Source organism: Ischnura elegans, chromosome 2, assembly GCF_921293095.1.
Source record: "Ischnura elegans chromosome 2, ioIscEleg1.1, whole genome shotgun sequence".
Classification (NCBI taxonomy): Eukaryota; Metazoa; Arthropoda; class Insecta; order Odonata; family Coenagrionidae; genus Ischnura; species Ischnura elegans.
In genome coordinates, this window is record NC_060247.1 from 30,819,051 (window position 1) to 30,839,689 (window position 20,639).

Sequence of the window (20,639 nt, forward strand, 5' to 3'; positions counted from 1 at the left end):
GTATGCGAAAATTTGGGAGTTGGAGGGGGATTTAAAAGGGGATACATTCCAGGAGGTTCATCTGAGAGGGTGCACATAAAAGCATATCCCCCAGACTTCTCAGGGGGGTTTGGAACCCCAGAACCCGCTCCCTTCAGCCTTGAAGTTTGAAGTACCTTCTTACTGATTTTGAGTCTGCAGGCTATCATCCACTCTCGTGATAATGCTCCATAATCAACGTCAGATCGATGAAAGATGCTTAGCGTTATGGAAAGTATTTGCCGAGCGGTGCTCCAGAAGGAATCCTCACGGCTTGAGAGAAAACGCAAGATATCCGTGACAGAAAGAAAAACATACGTATCTGTTTCCCTTAAAACATTTCAAATAACGGTCCAATACCATCCTTCCCCGAAATGGAGAGTTCCACGAGATATCAATGCTGATTGAATTGGACAGTTCGGCAAAGCAATCAAAATTGCTAAGTAAGATTAACATCAAGATGCACATTCGACAGAAAATTTTAACAGAACAAAATCCCGTTGGGCAAGCATACGAATGTGATCACAAATCATAGATGCACCAAATAGGATTTTGAGAGCCGAGCAGACAAAAGCTTTTTTTAAAAAAAGCGAATGAACGTGGAAAGGACCACTTGATACGTCAAAAATTAAACTATCGCCGCCACGGTCCTATTCAATTATAGCAAATTGCTTTCAAGGCCACACATATATAGACACAAGAAGCAGTGCTGTAGTTGGGAAAAAATTTAGGCGGTACTCACCCAAAATTTGCGATGTTATTATAGCGATTTAAAAAGGTAGTTTGCATTTTAGGGGGTACGCCGTACCGGCCCAACTACAGCACTGACAAGAAGTAAACAAAGGACTACCCTTTGATGTAAAACATATAAAAAACGATGGTTAACTTTTCAATAGCACCTAATGGTATATCATTTTTTTAAATATTTTTTTTTCAAATATATTCGGCTCGAATAAATAATTAAAGAAATAGGCGAAATAGACAAACATATAGATTGTACTCACCGGGTTTCAAATGCAGTCTCGAATATGGTAGGCACTTGTAAACACGCTATGGAAAATACCAATGATAAAAAATTTATCTCGGTTGATATTATCCTTTTATTGTTCTCAAAACCACGACAGCACATACACACACTCTTCTAGTAGGGCATCAACAAACTAATCTTCCCAAAGTTTGAGCGCCAAGAAAATGCAACTGTTAGGTTCCATTATATGACATATCACGGAGCCTCGAGTCAATTCAAGAAACACCCCAACAATTTTTCACGATAAAAGCACTTAGTTCTTCAAGATCACCAACTTAATCAGTTTCCGATAGTATGAGCAACAGGTTCAAACACTCAAGTTTCATCCTAAGCCACAACTAGCAGTTCACCCAGTTTTTGCACTGGCAGCGCACATAGTCATCAGCCAAAGATTGCATCAATTGCACCTATGGTAGTCTGCATAAGACAACCACTTTCATTGCCGTGTACAAGCCTCAAATGTTCAACAAACTTCTGGCATCGACCTCCCACCCGACCAACACGAGACTCTGTTCGGTCAACAACTACATGCCACTCGATCCTCGTCCGATTCAAGCGAGGCCACTGAATTTGGAGTTGGTGCGTTGGTGCGCTTAGTAGGAGGGAGAAGTGAAAGATGGCAGCACTAACCAAGAAAAGATGTTGTAGTTTGTAATTTTGCCGAAAGATGGCTCTACGATTTGTTTTGCGACACTAGTGACATCCAGTAGGCTATTTTTGATAACAAGATGAATAAGTAATGCGTGAGGTTATTTTATCTGAGGACAACTGGAAAGAAAATTCATTATGTGTGACGTATGAAGTGGTGATATTGTATCCGTTCACTCAAACTTTAAATGTGTTCATATAGGCGTGTATTCATTGTATTTGCAAATTGCTGTATTAGTCATTTTAGTTAGTGATTAATATGGAACCTCCGTCTAATGAAGACAAATCGGCCAGTGACAAGGTTAAAAGCCAAAAATCCCACCAGCCAACTTATGAGAACACTGCCGAATACATAAACGCTCTCGAAAAATGGTTGCAGGAAGCCTATATGTGGCAGTGCGTTTCTGCGTGGTTTCCTTACATGTTAATGAGTCACCAATTGTCAGGTTCGCGAGGAGAATTCCCATTTGGTTCCTTTGATCGTAGCAATGGAGTATTTTCATTCATTCCTAATGTTATTCCAACAACAGCGTCCTCTTCGCGGGACGGGAACAACGTAGGGTTTCATAATACAGCAACGAGTGGCATCAGAAGACAGGAGGATCAAGGTGAGTTGCTGTTGCTGAATTACATGGAAAAATATTCATTAATTTACATTGATTTCGTGGATTTCAGGTGTGATTTATAAAATACCTCCGCTCTGGAAAAGATTCGTGGCTGAGTTTCTCGATTTTTTATTGTTATTTTCGGCAAAACTGTTGATCACGATTGTTGCTGTGGATTTTCTAGATGTGATGTAAGTAGAGCTTTGATGCCTAAACTTATGGTATGACCCTCTAATTCCTTTTCCCTTACTGTGTATTTCAGAGGTTTTCCTTGCATTTCTTGGTTCTAATTGAATTTACCATGATACCGACTACCTTTACCTAAATAATATGATTTTGCGGAGGACTTTCACTGTGTAGTTTGTGTTGCAATTTAAACTGAATTCATTTGATATATCTTTTGGTTTTACCTATTTTGTATGATACTTCGCGGTCTACCTTACTTTTCCGTATCAATATGCTCGTAATTTCATCATATTGTATCCGTCGAAGCATGCCTGTTCACAATAATAGCATTTTTACTTACTATCCACTTCTTATTTTCATATTATTCTGAAATTCAGTGCCATGTTGATTATATTTTATCAGCGTGTCGTATGTGTGGCTGTGTTCTTTCCATTGGGTGGTCGCACCAAAAGATGAAAGACAGATTTATTATGCAGTACCAGTGACGTCCATCAGGCTGCAATTACCCATCAGTTCGTAGCCAGTACTTATTTTAGAAAAATACGTATGTAATGGTTGTTGGCAGTAGCGGATACAGAAAACACTCAAGGGGGGGGGGGTGCAAAAGATATCTTGAGTTGCCTTTACTTTTATCGCAATAAAAAACATGTCACAGGCAGAGTAAAAGAAAATTTTAATAAAACCGATTGTACGCATATAAAAGACAATGCCATATTATGATTTTAAAAAGTCACAATTGTGGCTCTGCAATATTTGGCAATACGGGCGAACCCACAAGGGAAGGGCGTAAATCTGCACCCCCTATCTGTATCCGCCACTGATTGTAGTAATTGAAATATTTTAGGTTTAAGTTGCTTCAACACTTCTAATAAATAGACTTCGTCATCTGGTTCCTTGACGCCACAAATTGCCGATTTCCGAGGAAAAAATTAATGGTCATGGGACTTATTTCTAGAAATGTTTATTTAGTGAAAGATCAATGTTCTAAAATAAACCTATCTCATAATATAGTCATGTACATAATATATGCAAGAGTTATAATTGACAGAAACTGGAGTTGATCATGTATGCGTTTAGGAAAAATGTATGTAAACATGCATTTTTTCTTGTGCTGCATGTCAGCTACCTCACTATGAAGACATTCAGTACAAATTCAGTACACACCTATCAATGTACATTTTTTCTGAAGGTTGTCATTATGAGCTGTTGCCTCATTGGTGAAATGACGTTATTAAACAAACTCTGCAAAATCTATTTGAATTTTTGAGATCATTCTATAAAGTTGCACAAAGCATTTGCTACATCTAAAACATCTCTTCATTTTAAAGTTTACTCAAGTAATGGTGTTTAAAGTAGGTATGGACAGATAGTTCTGCACATAACGATATCTCCACTGCACAAATGCTCAACAATGGACCTCCGAATCAAATCTGCTCATCGAGTACTATTAGGGTTACTAGATGAGTGGATTTTATTCGGTGGGGGATTGTTGAGCGTTTGTGCAGTGGAGGTATCAAATAGCCCTCTATTTGCATGATAGTGTATAATGTTACTGGTTGTGATTTTCAAAGTAACCTGGTGCAAATAAACTGCTTCATATCTGCATCTAGCATGCCTGATAAATACAAAATCAGGTCTGGAAGTTAATGAATTGATGAAAAAGGTAATTTGCATTTATACGTTATTTAAAGATATTATTATCATATATGGTTTGAGGCAAGACATAGCAAAAATTCTTAATTGTATTGTGTAAGTAAGACAATTTTCCATTTAATTTGTTGGGTTTATGATACATTACATTATATTCTATAAGAGTTTTGTCCCCCCCGTAGTGTCTAGATATCGAGATTCGCCTTATCAGGGTTATAGTTGTTGATCATATGACTCTTCTAAAATGCTTAAAAAACTTAAAACTCACTACTTATAAAATTTCCCCGGGGCAAGATCCCTAGTTTGGGTCACCCCAATATTTTTTGTAAGTCGGCATCCCTGCTAATGCTTTTGCTGTTGTGAATCTACCTTTTTTTTCACCCTTAAGTGTACCATAGACAAACTTTCCCTTTTCCATACCCTCACTCCTTCGGGGAAGGATTGTCTTATACCCAGGCCATTAGTGCGTCATACTTTTTTAGATAAGCATCTCTTTTTCTAGGAAGGAAATGAGTCTATTGTCCTACATACCAAGCCCTTCACTTTTCTGCTGCATGTGAGGGGTAGCTTTCTGGGGAGTGAGTTGCAGTGAAAGGTTTAAATAAATCCTTTTATGTTTGCATGTAGAGTTTGGTGTGTGAGTGTGGGAATACTGAGGGTTGTGGAAGAAAGGGCCCTTTTTTAGGGTTTTTGAATGGTGGGGATGGAAAGTCTCCAGAGTAGGTAACTTCGTGTATCTTGCATCCTCTCTGCTTTCTTGGAGTGTGATAAATTGTGTCATTTCGTCCGTATTCTGGAAGTTAGGTAGTTGATTAGCGGATTGGCGAAAAACTATAGTTTACTTCCTTTCTATTGGATTTTTGTTATTGAAAAATGTAACTTGTTGGGATTGAATCAATATAGTTGGCTCTTGCTTACCAAGATCCGCTAGATTTCTCTGTTTCCAATATTTTAAATAAGTTTTGGTTAGCTAAAAAGAACTAACCTAAAAACTTGATAGAAATTAACCAGTATATCTGCAATATGTCATTATTTGCCTTGAAATCACTCACGGAACTCCTTTAACACATTCAGCGCGAAGCACGTCCATTCACGTGGTCCCATCCAAGCTGAGATAAGATATTATGCACCTTCAATGGACGTGCTCTGCTAGTCGGGTCGAGAGCCCTTTCTCCACCTCCGTATGTGGCTAATATCCACTTCCGAGTCTTCCGATCGTGTGCATGACCTTCATCAAGCTTTCCTCTTTCGACCCGTGTGCGCCGCTTGTAAAAAGCAGTATTTTAACGGAAGTTATGGCACGAAAACCTCTCTCTATTTTTCCAGCCTTTATATCAACTCACCAACCTGTCTGTTTGTTTGTCTGTTTGTCTGGTACAAATCTTGTAACTCAAATTTGACTCACTTCCTGTGAAGCAAAAACGCTGAAATTTTGCACACTTCTTCATTTCCGATGACAATACATGAAAATATAACTTTTTCTCTCCAACCCCCCTTTAACCACCCCCCAGTCAACCTATAGCCCCCAAAACGTACGGGGTGGCATTTTTAACATAGGGGGGTGGCATTTTTAACATAGGGGTAGGCATTTAAAAGCATAGGGGTGGCATTTTGAAACATAGGGGGCTTACCATTCACTGAAAATTTAATAAATATAGTGACTTTTTTAATACGTCACTTTTGGTTTTTCGGGGTCACTGAGTTTTTTTGCTTTGTGTCATATATAAACGTTGCTCATCCCCTGTAATCTAAATATAAAGGCTGGTTTTTAAAAAAAAATTTTTTATAAGAGCTTATTCTTTCTTATTTTATCGGCCGATTCTGACGACTTCCATGAAAATGGGGCCCGCATTGAATGTGTTTAGCCATCAGGGAAAATTTTGACTTTCTTCTTAGTCATTCCAGATTGAGACTAAAGGTAGATCCTAAGGATATAATCTTTTTAAGTTGATATGTGGAGTGAATCATTAGAACTGTAAACCACTAACTGTAATCATAGCTGCTAAGTAATTTTGAAAAGAGGATATGGTTTCACTACGTCTATTCATATGGCATATGTGTACATCTCTGAATGGAACGTTTGTGATTCCTTAATTGTATATTTTTACCAGTCAATATAGTCATTCAAATTCTATGTTATGTCAACTAATTTTTGAGTTTGGTTTCAGAGATCTGGATAAATATGACCTTGATCACCTCCAGCAAAATGATGAATTTGACTATCAAATGGCTATTGATATGCTATCAGAGCTCTTCCTTCTGGAACTAGTTCACAATTTTGTGGCCTGCCTTTTTGAGGTTAGTAGTACATGTAATGAATTATCAAACTTAATTTTAATTAATTGTGTCTGTCCATTCCTGAATACTCAAATTTTTATTTGGATGTGGTCTGGCAACTAACTGTTTCAGCAATATCTGTCATATATTTTATCAGATATTTTAGTGTATCATTAGTGGGCAATGTGTAATTTACATGTGCTGATAGGGCCACGCCAATTTTCCATCTCATTTTTGTGGGAAAATTGGCTGATTGCTACATCTGTTGCATGATGATAAATATATAATCACTTAATAAGTGAAAGAAAAAGTATTGCCTTGACAATTTCGGTGACTTAACTCTAATGGCATAGTGAAGAATTGGTAAAAAAACAGGTCTGCTTCAGGTCCCACCTCTAATTATTTTTTTATGCTATACTGCATAATCATAATATGAGCATTAATTTGTTTTCCTAGATTTTTACTAACCATGATGAAATCATGATTCCTATAATTTGATGTAAACTTAAAAGTGTGATATACTTAAAGAGTTTTTCAGAATTAGAATATAATAAAATAGCTCAGTAGGTGTCCATTCAAGTGAATGAAAAAAAGAGCCTTTATTTTTTAGAAAAAAATTTCTATGCACGAAGATGATGTTAATTTATATCAGGATCTCAGATGCAATGAGTTTTCAAATTATGTAAATTTAACCATTGCTACCTGCTAGCGTTAGCTTTAGACTTCAAAATTTTGTAGAAATTTGGAAAATATAGTGATCTTTGAGGACAGGTTATTTTTATTACTAGTAATTCATTGGTACTATAGTAATTGGTTCCATACTAACTGCATCTCTACTTAGAAGAAATTGAAAGTCCACATTTATTTTATCTTAGGACCTTAGATGCATGTAAATCAACAACACATATTGAGTGCAGGCAACCAACATATCCCCTGAAATTCTGGACATCATATATCATTACCTCACATTTTCACATTCTGCTGTATAGTCTCCCATTAACCCAAATCATCCATCCTACGTCCTTTATTCAATAACTTCAAAATATTCTTATTAAATCAGCAGTGGTATTTTTCCTCAAGTTGATGCTTTGCTAAAAAAGATTTTGGAATTTTAATTAAACACGCCTGACTCCATTCTCTGGAAAAGGTGTTCGGCTCTGTCAAATGTTTTTCTTGATGCATGTAGTGTAGAATGTCTCTTTAAACTTGTCTCACCAAGTGTGCCATTTAGCTGTAAAAAAAACATGCAGGTTTTGAATTTCAGAGAGGGATGAGTTTTGGATTCTATTGTGTGTTGATTTTTGTAGTCCTGCTGCCAGTTTGAATGATAGTTGCCACATTTTGGTACCTATTTCAAATACATAGTAGATAGCGATACGTGAAAATCGCGTTGCAAAATTAATGCAACATAAGTGTGATGACTGGACTTTTATTTTGCCTTGTCAATGGCAAAATTCGTAAAATTATAGCCGAGCCCCGATATGCCACTGGATGTTGGGCCTTAAAGCTTCATTGATAGTTATTTGTATTTTCATTGGCAGCTGCTAGAGAGGTTGGGAAAGAACGCTGGTAGATTCTGCGATGTTAAGCAAATATTTCTTGCCATCTGCCGAGAAAAAACTGGGTTTGGTAATTCTGCACTCCTTACAATGTGAATACCAGTTAGCATTGTGGATGCAGAGAGGTTTTTCAGCCAGTACAATCTAGTTGTGACTGACAGACACAACCAGTTGAAGGATGAGAGTGTCGAAACTTGTTCAATGTTGATGTTCAACTAGTATGAATTATATTCAGGATATTAATATCGTTTTTAATTGTTTACTTTATATCTTATTCCTTAATTTATTATTGTTATATCCCATAATTATTTCAACTGTTCAGTAGTATTTAAAATTAATGTTTTTCATCTCGCTTTGTTGTCAAATACTAGTGATACAGTATGAAAATAAAGAAAAAAAATAGATGCTACAAAATGCTATAAACTGTAATTGAATATGGTATAAAATTAAAATGAAAGTGATATATTCACATATCTCTAACAATAGAGTATTTGTAGGAGGAACAGCATTGAAAAGTTATGGATTCACTACAGAGTGTTATCAGGATGTGTGTGGAATCAGCGTGTTACCTCAGTTTACAGCTCTAATTGTTGCTAAGTTTATTTAACTATTGATATTTATTTATGCACTGATGTCACATCAATAGCAGGTAGGCAAAAACACACAGATATTTGGTCTTGGTTACATAATGTCAGCTACAATCCTCTTCTGCTTGCATATGCTTACATTCGGTTGTATTAAAGAGAAAGGGAAGCATAAGTGAAAATGCATTTTTCGTGCCTTTTTGTTTCTGAGGAGGGCAGAAAGTGTAAGAAAAAGAAAAAAGCTTTATCAATTTCTCTTTAATGTTTGTCCAACATGTCCCTTGTGGGTGCTTGATTTAATTGCCATTTTGGTGGCCTCGTAGATTATGCTGATATAGAGTTTCAAGTTGTGAATATTTCTTGTGAGCTATTGCATGATTTTTGTCATTGCTGTAATTTATAATCTGGTTTTATTCCACTACTACAGGGAAAGCTCATTTTCCATATTTTGTGTATCTCATGCATAAGTTATTGGTTTTAGAATATACTGTTATGTATGGTGAGACTCACAATAAAACTTGAAATAAATCAATAATGTATTCATGTAATTCTTTGTAAGCTATTATTTAGATTTTAGCAGCCATTTTAGATATTATCCATTTATAAATAAAATTTCTTTGTTAAAGGCATAATCCCTTGACTTCTCTTCCTTAATATTTTATAATTTATTTCTTAACAAGGTTCTGAGTGGAACATTTCCAAACAGCATCATAGGTATGACCTCTGCATTTCTTCCGGGTTTCCTTCCGCGTCAGCTTGTTAGTAGACAACAGTTTCGCTGGCTATCCTGCCAGCGTCTTCAGGTCGAAGGTTCCAGACCTTCCACCTTCGACCTGAAGACGCTGGCAGGATAGCCAGCGAAACTGTTGTCTACTAACAAGCTGACGCGGAAGGAAACCCGGAAGAAATGCAGAGGTCAAACCATCGCCGCGGAAACCTACGTTCTAACAGCATCATAGGTATTTTGTGAGGTTATGTTTTATAGTACATTGGACAATGATTACAAAATGAGGAATAAAGAGCAAGAATGGAGAGATGCTTTAATTTTTTTCTTCCGAAGAATGATAAAAGACCAAAATTAAACATTTATAAAGGTTGGTAGCTGTTGGTGGTATGTTAACCTTAGGAGTCATATGGGGTAGGGAATGCTGAAGTTAATGTCAACATTTAAGGCATTACCCAGACTTTGATCATGGGCAAAACTTGAAGCTTATTATTTCCTGTCACAAATGAATGACCTGATGTTGATATTCAAGCTGCTTGTATTGCTTTCAAGTTAACCATGGAAGAAGTAATGGGAGTGATGAAATATCCTGGCATTGAAAATGAGGCACAAATGCAGGTTACCAGATCAGTTGATTAGACTAACAAAAGGCCTGTGAGGATATACAATTAATTTATAAGGTGTCAATACTTCTTTACATGAATGCACTTGAATTGAAATCATCAGAACAGTATTGTAAATGCGATGAAGTTGACAATGGCACATTTTTCGTACACCACTTTCTTCTGTGGGAAAAGTTGTCGGGAGCATTAGAAAATATCTCATCCGGTGCGCTTGTGTGAATACTTACACTTCACACCTACCACTGAAGTACCGCTAGTCAAAAGAAATGAGTCTCCAAAGAGATTGGATCCCACCACCAAAATTTTTCGAATTCTAAATGCTAAAGCTAAATGGTCATCACTTAAACATTTGTTTCACTATTAAATGAGTGTCATCAATTTTTTCTGTAGGCAATGTGTATATACCGAGGCAGCAATGGTCGTCTTGGAGGTGCAACCCCAGGAAAGAGCATTATGGGACTGCGTGTAGTGATGAGTGACCATATAGTTCCTGTCAGCTACCCTGTGGGTCAGCAGTCTGGCAACAGGGAAGGAACTTATGTCCGAGTCCACCCTGGCAGTGACCTTGGTTTCTGGTGGGCTTTGTGCCGTTCTTTAGTCAAAAATTTCTGTTTAGCATTCTTTTTCCCTGTGTGTATAACCATGTTTTTTTCCAATCATAATCGCACAGCTTATGATAACATTTCTCATTCCCTTGTGGTCGAGGAGATCCCAAGGCACCAGAACTGAAGTCTTTTTGTGCCCGTAATTATGCAAGTGATTGTGTTCCTGTAAAAGTTATGAATCTTTTAAGGGATCACAATGGAATATCCTACCTTTCATGACAAATAATCAAATACATTTGATTAGTTGGAAACTGATGTTGTGATACCATATAAATGTTATAACATTAAACATTTATGGCTTATGTATGTGTTGAATTATGACTGTAAATATAAAAATGAATGTTAATAAAAAATTATGTCAGTATTCTTTTATTTTGATTCCGCATGATCTGGGATGTTCTCAACCGATTTTATCAATTTTTATTCTCTCCAGTTTAAATTTTTCTTTCTCTTTACGAGTTGTCTATGATGAGGTGTGCTTCAGAATGGCAGTCAAAATCCTGAACTTTCATTGATTTGAATTTTGATAATATTTTGTCACTACTCTTATCTTATCTCAACATGCCACTCTAGCATTTTAATACTACACAGAGTTTGTAATATTAAGGCCTTTATAATTGCGTCATTGATTGAATTTGAACCTTTGCTCCCAAGGATTTTATAAAATTGGTTTCCAATACCAGCGCTGCAATGTGATAGGGAGCATGTTCCCCATTGGGCTTGTTGTGGCCAGATATGTCCCAGCTGATCTGCAGAAAAAATGCAAAGCATGAAATTGTCCTTATCAATTGCACCTGTCTGAATTGAATCAATTGAACCTGCTGTTCTTTATCATGCAATTCTTCAATTTATTTCTTAAAGTCTAGATGTCGACTCCACCCAACAACATACATAGCTGAGGAAACATAGCAACCCTGAGCAAACTTAAAGTGACTCTTCTACGATTCTGATAAAATCACACACCTGCCCTGGCAGATTAGAAGCTGCAAACCTCCATGAAGTTTGAGCTTTATCAGCCCCTAAACCAGCAAAATACACATCAGCTCCTGGTGTGTAATTATGTATTATAAAAACCCTAGTAGCAGGAAAGCCTTTTAACCCTCGGGATGCAAAAAAACTCCTATCCTATGCTAGTAAAATCATACACAGACCTCCCATTCATGTCTTCAACAGGCTTAGTTCATAGGTACTTCGTTCAATACACTTAAAACTTCCTGAATATTTAAAAAAAAATCATTTTAAAACTCAGCACATTATAATATCTCCTAACAAAAATTCTTCTACGCATCATAAGGAAAATGAAAACATCTCCACACCAGCCAGTGAAGCAGAGTATTTCTAGTAAATATGGTGCCCTGCATAGCATGGTAGCCTGTTGAGTTAAGTGTTTGGCAGCTGATACAAGGGTCCCAAGTTCAAATCCCAGGTGAAGCCTTCAGACACCCTCCCCAAATTACATCCTCAAATTGCGAGGTGACCCAGGGAAAGGAACTGGCCCCCCTACCCTGAATGTGGGGTATTCTTGCCCCTATGGCTAAGTTTGGGATGAGATCTATGTACCCTCACCTATCCATAATCAACCTATGGGTTGAATCACTGAGTGCTGCTTCCCTATCTTGCAAATACCTTCCCTCTTGAAATCTTACTACTTCATTTGACCCCTTGGAAGTTGAATGTCAGGGGCAATGTCAAAAACTTCCAGCAGAACCACACAGTAGAAGGCTGAAGGAGAGTCCACAGGATGGTGTCACATGAAAAACAAAAGAAAGGGTGAAGGGAAGGGGCTAAAGGAGAGGTGCGTATTCAGGCTATGGTTGGGGGCAATATGGTACAATTGAACTGACTACAAACTACAGCTGAATTGAGTTTTATATTAAATTAAATTCTTCAATGTCATAATGCGTAATTTTTTTTACTAACACCATTCACCCGATTGCTGATGTTTCAAAACACTGTGCTTTCGTTTAATTCAGCTCATTCATTGCATAAAAATTTGTTGGGTGATAAATACGTAGGTAAGTTGTGAATGAAACCCAAGTTGTTCGACCCATATTAAAACAGCATGTTCCGTAAAGCAGGTAATTTTTTAGTTTTGGCTGTTCCTCAATTACTGGCAGCTGCAAATTCTTCTCAGGATTTCATCTGGGTAATCCCCTCAATCACTATCACTGCTGATGCTTCGATAAAATCCTTTTCCTTCATCACCAGGGCCGATGATGCCAGGGTTGGGCAGTGGTGTAGCAAGGGGGGGGGGGGGGGTTTGGGGGATAAAACCCCCCCCCAGAGCTCAGAGAAATTTTTAAGTTTTATCCAGTTTACTTAATTGGATTGATATAACTAATAGAGTAGTATAATAATTAATAAAATATCCCTCAGAACTAATCCCTCAAAATGGTAAAACACCATTTTGAACCATTTAACCATTTATAATTCCGCAATTTATTAATCTCGTACCTACCGCTTATCCTGGTGGGTATACCACAACCCCACACACACCGGTATCAGTTGCACCTAAACCCCCCCGGCCTTAATTCCTTGCTGCGCCCCTGGGTTTGAGTGCCAGCATTATATATCCTTGGTGGTCATTTTGGGTCAATTCTGATTGGAGAAGGCAAGAATACATAAAGATGGAACCCAACGCTGGTACCATTGGCCCTGATAACAATGGAAAAGGATTTTATCGAAAGTTGGCAGTGATGGAGATGAGGAGATTATAGATAGTCTATAGGGAAGAATTTACTACAACAGAAGGAGGCATTGATATTGCAAGTTCCTTAGGGCAAGGACAGCAGCATGAAGATAGACTAGCCAAGAGTGAGAATAAGGTACGAAAGACTTCTTGTCTTGTCAGCCTAATACATACAACATCGTCCTGTAAACTGTCCACTAATTCACAAACTACAAATTCCTGTGAAACAGATGCCACATGCTGTGGTGATCAAGACTGCAGTAACATCCTGACACTTACTAAAAAAAAACTCCCCCTCCTTAGATAGTGAATTATCTACCAAACCTAACTCTTGCCGGTATAATTTATGCATAGGAAGGACCTATGATTGATGGTGGCTCTAGCAATGGTAGATTGAGAACTAAATATTTCAGATCGCCAAGTTAATAAAACAAAAAGCCGTGTAACTATTCTCCTGCCCTAATCTTTTTATTGAATAGTGCTGGACTTAGCATATGGAAATGTGGAGCCTGTAAAAATGTTTTCATTGCATAGCTGTGATCTAATGTGACTTGATATGAATAATTTCATTGACAGCTTTTGAGCAACTGGATTTAAATTCTTTTCTGGTTAAGTGATAAATACTTAACAAATCATTTCAAACATCATAAGATTCAAGAATGTACCTAATTATATTACGAGTCAATGTTTTATTGCATTTGGATTGGATGTCTTTGCCATTAGTGTTGCAACTGATCAATCATCTAATTCATAATTATATTTAGATAAGCATAGAACTTTTGTTGGTATATTATTTTTAGAATATTGCAATTAGGTGACACAGAATCAACCTAACAATTTTTTAATTTTGAGACTAGATTATCCGTCACAGAATGTTTGGCAATAAAGTATACATATAAAATTTGATTTGAAAAAACTAAAAAAGATGTATAAAAATGGCTCTTAAAATGCCTAATGTTAAAAAATGGTTTTAAAAATATTCAGGTTCTCGACATAAGTGAAGTAATTTTACGTTTATTGATATTTCATTATGCTATCAATATACAAAATCATATTGAGATTGTAGTTCATGATTGTATGTTGTGCCAAATTTTACATTGGGTTAGGATATTTGGCTGAGCACGATAGAGATTCGCCAGGATAAAAATACAATCAACTTGACAACACTTAAGTAACAATAATAGGAAGTACAAAAATAGAATTTAAATGCAATGAAAACTGAGATAATGTGCATCATCAATAGCAAAATAAGATGCACATTATTATATTACAATACATTCAAGTACATACAAAACATACACATTACTTTCGTAAAACTTGCACAAATTTGTTAAAATTGAACATCTTAAACATAAATACCACTAATTTCACTTCACATACCTGTTCATAAAAATAATAATACAAAACTTCTCACAGCCATAACATCTCAGAAATGCTTAGGAGCATTGGGGGTCTGGGCTGCTTTAATTAGGACGACTGCACCCCAGTTCAATAGGAGTAACCACACACACTATTAAAAATCCAACTTCAAACATTCCTCATTAACTTATGAAGCAGGGAACATTCACCATTCACAGGAGGAATACATCCCAATTTTTTTTTCAAACATTGGAAATTAAGGAGGATTCTTCATCCATTTCATCCAGGTTTTAGAACTCCTATGTATGTGCTTCGCATCCACTGTCTACAAAATCCTTGATCAAATGGACCATTTTGGAGGGGAATAATCTTCCATGGGCACATGAAAAAGATGAAATTTTTAGTAAGTGAAAAAGAAGTATTGATCATTAAAACACTCTTTTTAACACTAAAGTACACCTTTTTAGGAGCAGATGTTTTTTTACATGCCAAACGCACCGCACCTGTGCATCAAACTTCCCTCTTTCAACTCACACATAACTAAGTTTGGCTTGATTGCAAGAATAATATCACAGAATATGACAGAAAGCACTAAATACTATCTCTTTAATGAATCAGTAATTCTGAAGTAAAGCGGGGAAAATCAGAGGAAATCGGTCATTTACGCACGAATTCTCCTTCGGCCTTGGAGTTTTTGTTTAGAACTCTAGCATTTTAAGTTCCCTAGATGCATTCGAAATTTGCATTGAGTCACTTACAAGGCATGTCTACAGAACATTCTAAGTGGGTAGAGTAATCTTATATCTCCCTTCAGCGAAAATGGTTGGCGGTCCCGTACGTGCAACACATAAGTTTAATAACAGCATTATGCTGCATGAAATTGCTACAAAATGATAATTGAACCTCAGATTTTCTTCTTCACAATTGTTGAAGCTTGGAATATAATGCCCTTGAAGCGACTCTCTCGCCTTCCCATTTATGCTGAGAAAATGGTACTAAAAATTTCAACAATATAAGTGGTGATAAAACAGTTGACTATTTTACAGCAATTAACTGGCTAGAAACAAGCTTTCTGAGATATCTAGACCTCATTGCGAATAACATACCCCTATGGTTACTTCAAACTGGCTGAAGCATCAGCAATGTTTCATAGCTATCATATTTTAGGCTACTGGGTAGGAAGTATGTAATGCCACTGTAAGCTAAAAGACACCTTCTTTCATGGAATGACCTCTGCAAACTTATTCAATTGATGAAAAATAAGCTATATACAGTGGAACCTCGATAAAACGACACCCCACGGTGCACCAATAAACACTCGCTATAGCGAATTGTCGCTTTACCGGAGGTGGTGCAAATAATAGCCAATATACCTCATATTACTCCTTTATTTTTATTTTCTCTCTTAGACGTGTTTGGTGTTTTTTGGCCATGGTGTGTTCCATCAAATGCTTTCTATTCTTGCAACTCATGGACGTGCAGGTATGCTGACGACTGCTTTCAGCCGCCCGAGGAACAAAAGAAGATCAAGCATTCGCGAATGCTAATGCCACATTATTTTCACCAAAATTAACTACTTATTTATCGAACGACAGTTTACCACATAAATTTGAGACTGAGCACTCCATTAACTTCATTTCTAACAGATCGCTAGCAATTACAGAGATTAAGGAGTCTTGGTGTTAGTTTTTCCGGCGGTGAAACTCTCGCTATGGCGAGAGCCAATACCAAAAGGGCCCCGTAAAAACGAATTTTTTAACATGCTTATTATAGGATCAATTGACGGTGCATCGGCTATCTCTCGTAATAGCGGGGGTCTCGCTATAGCCCGTACTCGCTTTAACGAGGTTCCACTGTACATAAATAGCAGTGTACATAATTGGAGCACCACCTATGATAAGATTAACAATTAGTTCCATGTACCATGGTTCCATAAGTACCATGATATCCACATTATGTGAAAGATGAGTGAAGTCCAATGGTGAACTCCAGCAAGAGTCTGTCAGCAAAAAACTATGCTTCAAACAGGAGGAAAATGACCCAAGATAATTCATGCATATGGAAATTTTGAATGTTTCAAAAAGAGGAAACAAATCTCATCGGTGCCAATTTTAAAAATCAAATTGAAGTTACTGGAAATCATGGGTCAAAGGAAATTAACATTTTGAAGATTCTACAAGTGCCACCACTCTTATATTCTGGCAAGGTTATTAAAATAAATTGTTCAAATACTTGCTATTCCATACCAAACCAGAAGTTTAGGTAAAAATTCTATAAATCTACCAAAGGTTGTAGCTATGTATAATGTGAGGAAGCCTGTAGCTGAGGTAAGTACCATTACTACCAAAGCAAAATGACTGCTGTCTAATTGCAATTTTACAGATAATTTAGTATTTTCTTAGGTGGCAAGCTTGATATCTCTGCTTTCAACACTTGATCAATATACAAAGAGGTCACAGAGAATAGTTAATGGTGACATATATCAATTTTCAATTCAGAATAGGAGTTACCACCTCCAATTATTGATTGAAAAAGATTAGTGCCCACTTATCCAACAATAACTCAAAAGAGAAAGTTGGAAAGACATATCAGATGATGTTGAAATAAAATAAAACTATGAATAAATATCTATGATGCAAAAAAAACATATAAAGTGTATTAATTATGCCATGATCAATAATAAAATTTCAAACACAGAAATGATGATCTGGAGTTATCACCTATGATTGCTACGTACCAGTCAAAATTGTACTAATAACAAAGAGCTAATAATTATTATCCAGTTATTGCCATGTTTATCTTAGAAATAATATTAAATATATTGTAATTATGTGTATGCATATAATATTCATACTTATAAGTGAAAATCACAAAAAGTAGATTTCACTGAAGTCTGAAAAAGGGGCCTACTAGATTACACATTTTTTATGAAACAAATAATTGCAAACTAAACATTTATGATTTGAAAAAAGCATAGAATAACTTAAATTATACCATTAAAGGGTATCAAAAAATAAAATGGAAATAATTAAAACACACAGGACCATCAAACTGAAAGGACTAGGTCCTCCTAAGTAGGCCGATGAGAAGTTGCAGAGTGCACAGAGTTGGCTGTTGATATTTTTGTCTTCATAATGGATACTTTTACACTAAACATTTTACTTTTATACATTTTCACCCATATTTCATAATTCTAAAAAAGAATGAACATAATCTGATGCACAAAACATATATAACAATTAACGATGGACCAGTTCCACTTTTTTGTTGGTTACGGCTCCTGTTTGCCTCCTGACATCAATCATCAGATCTGATTCGAAATCAATTATTTTCATTTCACTGTCTGAATTTCAAAATCTAACAATGGTTTGTCTAGTTTAAAGTATACCGGGACTAGCCGCGGTGATAACTTTTGCGGGAGTCACCCGCAATGCACAATCGTGCGAAAGATCCACAGAGAAAAAAATCATTCGCCTTGACCAGGATTTGGACTGCTTGTGGCATCATATGCTCAGCAGTCCAGTTACACCTTGTCCAGTAGTGTCCGAAAATATCCACTGGGAAGAATGACGCCTCGGTAGCTTAACTGGCTAAAGCACTCGACTGGAAATCGGGGGATCCGGGTTCGTATCCCAGTCAAGGCGAATGATTTTTTCTCTGTGGATCGTTCGCACGATGGTTTGTCTAGTGACGTTTTAAAAAGGGCTTAAAATGAATGAGTCCATAACATTTATCTAGTCAAAGTATGCAACACACATTATTTTCTTTAAAAGTTTTGAGTAGAATTTTATCAAAATTATTTCAGTAGTTTGTACCAATTATTTTTTTTTAATACTTCTCATTAAAAAAATGGCTTGAACATAGATAATTCTTCTAAATACATGAATACATACCTGGCAAAATTGTTCATGTACATCAATATCGAAGGAATGGAGACCTCAACATAATTTCTCCTCATGGCTTCCACAATTTTTCCTGCAGCATCTTCTGGAGAAACCACACCCAATAAGGTGGGAAACCTAATTACGAATAAACAATGGAATCAGATCAAAATTATGGCAAACACTCACTATATGCCATAGTATTCACTTTTGTATGCCATACTTTTATGTACCTATTGCACCAAATCCTAAATATGTCTCAGGGGGGGAAGATATCCTTTTTTATTTTACGTAAATATTTTATCCCTAAAGACCCAATTCTGTGGAAGTTGATATTATTCTTAAGAGAGCAATATTTTATTACTAACTTATGTACTTTTTGTGGGTTTTATTATCAGAGAAATGATATATTGAATCAATACAAAAAATCGATTGCATGTCAATGGCTACTTTCTGGTAATGGCATCATTCTACCCCTATCTTAAGCAAGTTTTTTCTCCATAAAATTCTAATTCAATGGGAGCAAAGACACCAAGTGTCTTATAAGTTGCCTTCTTTAAGCAATTAAATAGGTTTTTCTGCAGACATAGGCCACAACTTTTCAAATTATAGTACTGTGATGGGATAACTTAATCAAAATTCTCATGAGAGTACTCTACTCTACCATTCACAGAAGAAATTATATTGAGATTTCAGCCAGGTCAGGAGTTAATTATTTGTTTCGGTGGTAGTTGATAAACTTTCCAAGATTAGAGTCACGGTCAGAATAGCTCAAAACTTCAGTTCAACAACTCCTGAATCCATTTAAATTGGGAGGATTCTATCAATTTCAGATTGTTTGATGTATTATTCCAGAACAGATATGATGCATCAATCTATTCTCGATCATTCAGGCAAGTCTCTCAAACATAAAACAACATCCCTAGATCGCCACGTATGATCATTTGGCATATTACAGGGACTGAAAGTTTAAAAACATGTTTAAACTATAATTAGCCAGTCAACAAAGCCATCAGCCAGTCAGCACACAATGAAGGTTAAAAATATTTTGACAAAGTATTGCACAATAGAGCCACAATTTGATGATCTGATGGATTCAATGAGACTAATTTAACTAAAACCTTCACGCCACATCATGAGAAAAAATAAAACAAAAATATGTCATGCCATTAACAGCTGACAGATGAAAAAGCCAGGAAAAGAACCAGAATGATACCAAGGCTATGAAGAGAGACAGAGCTAATACAAAGATTAAAATTTGCCAGAAACACACTACAGCACACAGCTAGCAAAATTTACTAGAATTCGGACATTGAATACTTGCTTTGATTCAGTGGCAGTTACCAAGTCAATCCATGAAATAATGATAAATATTACTTACCTTAGCTTAGGCTTTTGTACAAGACCTGTTCCCACAATGAATGGGAATATTGTAGTGAATTTAATATCTGTTCCTCTCCCTTCTTCTCTCAGCTCCTCTGACATGGCTTCCATCATCCCACGAACTGCATACTTGGATGCACAGTAAGGCACAAGGTTTGAAAGGCCACAAATACCAGCCATTGATGAGAGGGCGACCACATGCCCATGGTTATGTTCTATCATGTATGGAAGGAAGGCTTCAAGAACCTGATAAACCGCAGGAAAAAGGAGAGATGGCATAATGTGTAACATGTATTATACATAACATGTGTGAGAGCAACTATGACGAAAAACAAAAATGAAAACATAATACTTATTTCAGTTTGAAGACAACAAAAATTTTATGGATAGGAATATGAATACTACAACTAAGGATTCTCTGGTTGGCCACAAAATGTGTTGTCATTCACTGCATATTAAAATGGGCTTACTGAAGTTGCCACTAGCAACTTTGGTGTTCGAGCAAACAAAAATTTAATCAGGAAATGAATGGTAGTTAGGACTGTTAGCCATACGCATCAAACTTGCAGGGTCACAACCTGCATCCGGGGAGTAAGGAACACCTCCATGAGGGAGAGGCATTCTCCAGAGTAAAATGTTTTTAAATATCCACAATTTACGCATTTTGGAGCCAAAAATTTCATTTTTATTCTTCATAACAAATAAGATTTGACAATTTTCGACAATTAAGGATAAAAATACTATTTGACTAATGAAAATTAATAAAGTTTGATAAAATTTAAGGGAGAGGGTCATGACCCCTGTCACTCCCAGCCCTCTAA

At 36.4% G+C, this 20,639-nt stretch overlaps 3 protein-coding genes and 1 long non-coding RNA gene across 11 annotated transcripts in view; 1 reads left to right on the forward strand and 3 right to left on the reverse strand.

Moving 5' to 3' along the window:
• The window catches only part of LOC124153520 (rho GTPase-activating protein conundrum), a 230,020-nt gene extending 228,420 nt beyond the window's left edge, over positions 1 to 1,600 (reverse strand). For all 5 annotated transcript variants that reach the window (XM_046526737.1, XM_046526739.1, XM_046526736.1 and 2 more), the window contains exon 1: positions 1,023 to 1,600. The gene's annotated coding sequence lies outside the window, so the exon portion shown is untranslated. The remainder of the gene's footprint in view (positions 1 to 1,022) is intronic.
• A 153-nt stretch (positions 1,601 to 1,753) lies between these two features.
• LOC124153521 (protein FAM8A1) lies at positions 1,754 to 10,870 on the forward strand. 2 transcript variants are annotated; one of them, XM_046526743.1, is made up of 5 exons: positions 1,754 to 2,139; positions 2,224 to 2,301; positions 2,369 to 2,489; positions 6,303 to 6,432; positions 10,292 to 10,870. In XM_046526743.1, exons 1-5 carry the CDS (start codon positions 1,953 to 1,955, stop codon positions 10,628 to 10,630), a joined length of 855 nt encoding a protein of 284 aa, XP_046382699.1. In that variant the 5' UTR covers positions 1,754 to 1,952; the 3' UTR covers positions 10,631 to 10,870. The 2 variants fall into 2 exon arrangements, with proteins under 2 accessions (XP_046382699.1, XP_046382698.1); XM_046526742.1 differs by having other exon boundaries at positions 1,754 to 2,301.
• Positions 10,650 to 12,723, reverse strand: LOC124153523. Its single transcript, XR_006863674.1, has 2 exons — positions 12,073 to 12,723; positions 10,650 to 11,255 (listed from the first exon to the last, which is right to left on the reverse strand). It is a non-coding gene; the product is annotated as an uncharacterized LOC124153523 (long non-coding RNA).
• A 1,466-nt stretch (positions 12,724 to 14,189) lies between these two features.
• The window catches only part of LOC124153524 (short-chain dehydrogenase/reductase family 16C member 6-like), a 139,300-nt gene continuing 132,850 nt past the window's right edge, over positions 14,190 to 20,639 (reverse strand). For all 3 annotated transcript variants that reach the window (XM_046526744.1, XM_046526746.1, XM_046526745.1), the window contains exons 5-7: positions 19,817 to 20,064; positions 18,448 to 18,573; positions 14,190 to 14,923 (exon numbers count right to left, since the gene is read on the reverse strand). In XM_046526744.1, the coding sequence (XP_046382700.1) occupies positions 14,854 to 14,923; positions 18,448 to 18,573; positions 19,817 to 20,064 (444 nt within the window). In that variant the 3' untranslated portion in view covers positions 14,190 to 14,853. The remainder of the gene's footprint in view (positions 14,924 to 18,447; positions 18,574 to 19,816; positions 20,065 to 20,639) is intronic.